Source organism: Arachis stenosperma, chromosome 10, assembly GCF_014773155.1.
Source record: "Arachis stenosperma cultivar V10309 chromosome 10, arast.V10309.gnm1.PFL2, whole genome shotgun sequence".
NCBI classification, from domain to species: domain Eukaryota; kingdom Viridiplantae; phylum Streptophyta; class Magnoliopsida; order Fabales; family Fabaceae; genus Arachis; species Arachis stenosperma.
Genome location: NC_080386.1, coordinates 107329251 through 107336135, shown reverse-complemented (window position 1 = coordinate 107336135; position 6885 = coordinate 107329251). Strand labels below are relative to the sequence as shown.

The following is a 6885-nucleotide window of genomic DNA, read 5'->3' as shown; positions in this document are numbered from 1 at the left end:
ATTGGAGAGAAATATGAATGCAGCCCTTCAACAGAAGATTGAAGAACTTCAGAAAAATTTGATGCAGGTTATTATAAGTCACCTCTCTGCTTCGGACACTTGGAACATTTAGGTGCTAGTAGATTTTGTTGCTAGCAGAGTTTAAAAAAGGACTTAAGGTTTTGAAACAGCTCAAAATTTGTTTAATACCTTATTTTCTTTTTTTTCCATCTATTATTATGTTGTAACTTTTTTTCCGTCAATAATGCATGTGCCTCCAAATTGTGAATTAATGAGTCATAATTTGAAGAGCTACATGTGCAGGGATCTTTGCTTCTATCTATTATTTCTAGATATGGTTTTTAATCTGTAGGGTGATTTTTTTTTTCAAATTTAGGTTACCAATGAAAAGGTGAAAGCTCTTGTGAAATTTGCACAACTAAAGCAGAGCATCAGTTACTGATAGAGTATGATTACTTTCATATGATGGTTACGGGATCATTTTTTATTTTTATATTATTAGTGGCTGCTATTTATTTTTGTTATTCTGTAGTGAAATTTTTTTCCTGGAAGCATCTTTGTCTTTATTAATCAACTGAAAAACATTCATTGAAAACAGTGGTATCTTTATAATAGTGTTGTGCCATTTTGAAGGCTAAACTTGCATTAAGCTGTTTTACAATGTTGTTTTCAATTGTTTTCTGAACAATTATATTTTCTAGGTTTTGATTTGATTGCCATAACTAAATAACATGTGAAAATTGAAAAACATTCTGGAAAATAGTTTGCTAGTTTTTTGGTGACAAAGTAATGCGAACATGTACCATGAGAAAACTAAGTCTGAACCTCTTTATTTTATGAAATAAGAGATGTTTCTCTTCCTTAAATATTGCATGATTATCAAAATATGCTGTAGTTCTTGTCTAGGAAACTTGATCAGGACACTAAATACGAAAAAGCCATAGTTAGCATTGGAGAAAGAAAGCTTATTACTCATAAAAGAGATGGAAGTTTAAAAAACTTACTAAAGAAAACATATCTAAGTCGATGGATTGGCCCACTTTATAAGAGCGGCAATGAAGTTGACAGTAATCCAAATAATAAAGGAAAATTCCTTAATAAGAGAACCTCTTGTATGGATTTTGCAAGGTAAGTGTTTTATTGGTAGTCAGTTAATCTGAATTTATTGCATCGATAGATGATTTTGGAGGCTAATTTAAGCATATCTCTAATGTATTTGACTTGTATGAAGCTACCACTACGACCAATAGTGATTGTTTTCATACTTCTGTCTATTTATGTGTAACGTGTCTTGTCCATCAGAATGAAGATTGAAATTTCAACGCTTAAGGAAAGCATGGAAAGCTTGGAGTGTTTAACTTCATCAATTCATAGGCTTCGTCTCTCTCTTTTCAAGGTACAAAAATATTTTGTTCCGTAAGTGCCAAAACTTTTATTTGAAAGAATAAAAGCATAAAAGGGAGGTTTCCCTTTTGATGTATCAATTTCGTCATGTTTGTTTTTGAAACTCAACATCTGAAACATATTAATGTGGGTTGCTTGCTTGATATGGCTACTAGACTAAGAAATCTGTTGCCTGTGAAGATGTAGTTTCTAGTATCTCAGAAGTCCTCAATGAAATTATCAATGAAGCAAAATTTGTAAAGACTGCACTTGGGAGCTCCTTACCCATCAGTTGGTCAGGGGAAGGAGATACTGGCTACACGGGAGATAATGCTAGCACTGGCACGACACATCAGGAATGCGCTAAAGGACTATGATGATGATGAGGATGAAGATGACACTGAAGACTATAGTTGATAGTTTTAGTATGGTTGAACAATATGTTGAGAATTATAGTTGATGATCAATATACTTTGTTTATGTTTTAAATTATATTGACTTGCTTGTTTATATTACTTTTCTTTTAGTTTGATAATACGATGAATTTGTTTATTTTTTGAAATATTATAAATATTTGAATACAAATTAGATAAAAATTTGTATTAAATTTATATTTATTTTGTATGAAATCAAGTTTATTTTGTAATGGAAAAATCTAAAAAAATTCTATTTTACTTTACTGACGGATTTACAGACGGATTTTCTGTTTGTATTCAGAGTTTGGGATGGTTTTTCAAGGTTCCAATTACAGATAGAAAATCTGTTGCCAATTACTGACGAAAAATCTGTCAAAAAATCTGTCTTAAGTTATCGACAGAAAATCCGTTGGAAAATTTGTCTCTAATTACCGATGAAAAATCTGTCGAAAATTTGACATTCCAGGGAAATGGAGGGAAAATCTGTCGGTAACTGGTAAAAATCTATCGGTAAATTACCGACGGAAAAAAATCTGTCGGTAAATAATTTCCGACGAGATTTTTACAGAAAGACAATTTGTCAGTAATTTCATCAGTAACCAAAAATTCGTCTGTAATAAAGACCAAATCTGTCTGTATTAAGCAATTTTCTAGTTGTGATGAGGTAGCCTTTATGTTGTCATAGATAGAAATATTTTCAACTTCTTTTTCTCTTTCATCATTGAAAGTAGAAGAAGATGATGCAGATGAATTTGACATGTCAATTGATGCCTATTTTTCAGTATCTAAAATAATTTGTCACTGCGTAACTTTTCGCAAGTTCAGGATTTTTTTAACAAAACTACAATCTATTGACAATGTCTCATTGGGTGTACCAATTTATTTTACTCAATTTTTCGTTCCATTATTAACAATAAATAAATTAACAACTTTCGAATTGTGTTTCACAATGTTAATTTAAGGAGCTTAAATGATTCTTTTTGTGGGTATCTCAAGGTCTTAATTGTAGTTTTGAAAATAAAATTAAAGATAAAAAGAAAATATACAAGGTGTCGGAAGTAAAGTAAAATGCAAAAATTAAAAGAGAAATTAAAGGAAGAAGAAGAATAAATAAAAGTAAAGAACTTTTAATTAAAAATAAAAAATAGAGTATAAGATTGAATTCAAATTTCAGAGAAATTACTCAAGATTTTTAATTTTACTCTGTAATGTAAGGAGGTTGAGAGTATTTTTTGGATTTCTAAGAGTTTTTCTGGAAGATCTAAACTGATTACAATATTTACCCAAAACTCAATTTATAAACTAATCTAATATTAATTGAAAGTTATTTTTGTAATATCTTCGCCGATTTTCAAATTCGAATTAGTAATCATTCCGCACTTGTTTCCTTGACGCTTTGCATTGTTACCTCTGTTAGTTACATCTTTGATCAAGTATACCCAATAATATCGTGTCAGTTACAATTTTTTTATTTTTGTTTTGCCTAACAAAGGCATGTGATTTAGGATTCGGAGATCTGATACTATGAAAGGTATCAGGCTCCCAATGACTTTGTGAAAAGAGAAAAAGAGTGAAAGAAAGAAGAGTAGAGAGTGAGAGTTAAAAGAAAGAGAACGAATTGTATTGTATATTAATAGATGCTAATTATAGTATATATAGTAAAATACTTAAACTCTAATAATTAATTCTATTACATTTTAATAGACTTGAATTAACTACTATAACTAACTTTGACTAACTCTAACTGACTTCTATATTGTTTCAGTTATATAAATTAATAATTAATGTCTATAAAAAAGAAAAAATAAATGTATACTGATTGGATTTTTTGTTGCTGTCAATTGAAATGTTCGGTTGAAAATTAAAAAAATAAAAAGGCTTTTCGAAATAAAAAAATACGTGTAATAAAAATTATTATCAACATATTATTTAAGAGCTACCAAGAGTTAAATGATGTTTATCCTTATAAGTTATAATTATTAGTAATAATGTGGGAGATGACTATAGATTAAATATTTTTTGTATTTTTTTTATCGTTTTACTTTGTTGTGTTAAAAACTTTTTTTTTAAATATCATCTATATATTTTAATCTGCAGTCCTTCAATACAGTAGCGCTGTTAGATTATTAATTAAGTAAAGTATATATAAATTTACAATAATACTTTTAAATGTTACTCAATGCTTGAGTAATAATATGGAACATTTTATAACGACATATTAAAATTAAATCTTTTAGATATATTAGAGCTAGAAACTATGATCTATTATATATTAGTTTCTTTCAGATATGCAATAAGAATATTCGTTAAGCTCGAATGGTATATATATTTTTCTTTGAGATATTCAATAAGATATATATTTTTGTAAATTGAAAACTTAGTGTGTTTTTCTAACCGAGTTATATATATATAATCGATAGAATAACCGATGCCAAATTATTAATTTTTTATATTTTATTCTAGGGAAAAACAATGAAACTATGAAAGAGTGGCTAATTGGCTCACCGGAGTAGTAGTGGGACCGGTAGTGATAAAAGAATGGTTGAGTATTGGCCATTGAATAATGGGAGGTGGGAATCCAAGTAATTATTAGTAGTTCGTCTTTTAATCTTTGGCTATTCTAATTCAATGCAATGCTATGCTGTCTCAAATTGACAGCTTCCTTCAGCATGCGTTTCATTGTATCTGGTCAATAATATTCATTCTCATCCAATCCTTAATGAACTTCCATTCGGTCATTTTCTTTTGATGTTTGATGCTACTCATCATATAATGTTGCATGCATGTGGGGGTAACCACATGCTTTTTCTCAGCTTCAACATGATTTTATGGTTTTTATAATTTTTTTCATTCTGTATTCCTTTGATACGAATTTTTATTAAGAATAGAGAGGATTAGAAATAACAAAAAAAAAAAAAAATAAAAGAAAAATTTTTAGAATTAGGACTAAAGAAAAAAAATTTTTTAATTATATCATGTATATTTCATATTATTACATTATACTCCTATTTATAATATAATTTTTTAATTAGACTAACTCAATACTAATCCTATCATTAGCTTATCCTTCAAAACTACCTTATTCTCAAGGTTGCGAAAAAAATCCTAATAAAAATTGTAAAAACTAATTACAAGTAATAAAAAAATATATCAACAATTTTAAAATAATATTTTTTATGTTACTACTAAAAACAATTTTAACCAGCAAGATCCCATTGTTTAAAAGATAAACCTAATAATTGATTAAAATAGTATTCTTTAAAAATTAACACAATAATGAGCGGAATGTGAATTTGGGCTGAAAGGCCCAATCAAAAAAGGCCACTTCAAAATTAGGAGTCATCTTCTTCTGTCCACCACTCTTCAGAATTACAACACATATACCCTTCTCTGCAGCATCCCCAGCGGCTCATCCCTTCCATGCCCTGGTTTTCACTGCTGTTGGGAAAACCACTGGCGCCGCCTGTACCACTTCCCCTTCCGTCACCGCCTCGCGCTTTGTTCTTTCTCCTTCCTTATGCGCCACCCACTGCGGAACGAGCCAACAACCGCGTGTGCCGCCATTGCTGGGGAACTCGAGGCTTGGCGCCTGTGCATCACGATCCTAGGGAAATGATGCCGCCATGAGTGGTGGTGGCCTAGCCACTATTGGCGAAGAACGGTGGAGCCAACATCTACGAAGAGATTGTGGTTCTCCTTCACGTGGCACAACAACGCTGTTGCGAAGCACCACAACGCCATTGCGAAGCACCCCCTTCTCCTCTGCCGTGCCAACGTCACAGAATCACCTCTGAGATCGGATGCCCTCATCCCTCTCTGTTGCTGCCGAGTCACCTTCAACGCCGCTGGGAACTCCGCTGTGCTGCCTCTCTTCGTCATCCGTGACCGTTGTCCACTGGTCCGGTGGCTTCGGTGGTCTAACTCGCCGCCATTCCTACCCTCCTTTATTGCGATCTATCCTCAAATCTCCTCTGTGTGCCAACACAGATTCGAACCACCGTCAATTGTTTTCGGTCCACACAGTATCGCTACCACCAGGTTTGTGTTTAAGTTCTTCACCATTCTTGTTCGTAAATTTTAGAACTGCACGATAATCATTTGCCAGTGAAATTCCTGGATCTGCTGTGGTTGGAATACCTGGAATTGAGTTTTCAAATGTTTGTTTTGCTGGTTGACATTCTACTTGAATTGCAAGTTCTGTTGATTCTTCAGGTAGAAATTCAAAATTGAAATCGAATTCTTCTTTTTCTGCATCTATCATTTTTGAATTTTGGCATGAATTTTTTTCATTGTTGCTGAAATTGTGTTACTACTTCTTTGTAAATACAAATTGACACTGATGAGTACTGAATTATTGCTTGATCTGGAGTTTCTGTTGACTTTGCTTGTTGTGGTTGAAACTCAAACTTAAAATCTGATGATGATTCTTCTGCTTCAGTGTGTTCTGCATTGCTATTGAACTCTGGAATATTTGTTTTTGCATTCTTGAATGCTTCATCTTCATATTCAGAATTTAAATTTTGTAATTGTAGACCTGTGATTAATAACTTTTCTTCTTTCAGATTTGCTGAATTGTTGTTGAATAGTTAAAAACATGCCTCTAAAATGGCTTGAATGTTTTGGATTTAGATTGTCTCTTGATGAATTTGGTCTTGATTTGGTTTGAATCTTGGAGAATGGTTGCTGCTGGATTTGTTAATTATCATTTAAGGTTGTACAAATTTTGGCACAAGTTGCTTTAATTTCTTCATGTATTTTATTTCGTTTTTGATAATTTGAATTCAAGCTAGCGTTGTAAATTAGTTTGAATTTGATTCCAAATCAAGTCGAGTGAATCTCCATAGAAATGTGGTATGGTGTTTAATAAAAGCACCATTTGATACGAATTTATATCAAGAATAGAGAGAATTAGAGATAATAAGAGAGAGTAGAAGAGAAATCCCTAGAATTAGGATCAAAGAGAGAAAGTAGAATTTTCAATTACATCATGCATATTGTAAGAACCGGCATAACCGTTTTAATAAAATAATAATTTTTAAGTGTCCAGAGTAGATTCAAAATTTAGAAGTTTTAATTTGAAAATTTA

At 31.5% G+C, this 6885-nt stretch overlaps 1 protein-coding gene across 2 annotated transcripts; it reads left to right on the top strand.

Moving 5' to 3' along the window:
- The first annotated feature begins 922 nt into the window (after positions 1 to 922).
- LOC130954074 (uncharacterized) lies at positions 923 to 1916 on the top strand. Of its 2 annotated transcripts, XM_057880809.1 has the most exons (3): positions 923 to 1128; positions 1303 to 1396; positions 1560 to 1916. In XM_057880809.1, exons 1-3 carry the CDS (start codon positions 1115 to 1117, stop codon positions 1758 to 1760), a joined length of 309 nt encoding a protein of 102 aa, XP_057736792.1. In that variant the 5' UTR covers positions 923 to 1114; the 3' UTR covers positions 1761 to 1916. The 2 variants fall into 2 exon arrangements, 1 of the variants encoding a protein (XP_057736792.1); XR_009076169.1 differs by lacking the exon at positions 923 to 1128 and having other exon boundaries at positions 1237 to 1396; positions 1585 to 1916.
- The last annotated feature ends 4969 nt before the right edge of the window (positions 1917 to 6885 follow it).

What these genes read in the sequence shown, in the direction of transcription:
- LOC130954074 (XM_057880809.1), top strand. An exon ending in TTCGTCTCTCTCTTTTCAAG is followed by an intron (nt 1,397 to 1,559) that starts GTACAAAAATAT and finishes TATGGCTACTAG; the next exon opens with ACTAAGAAATCTGTTGCCTG.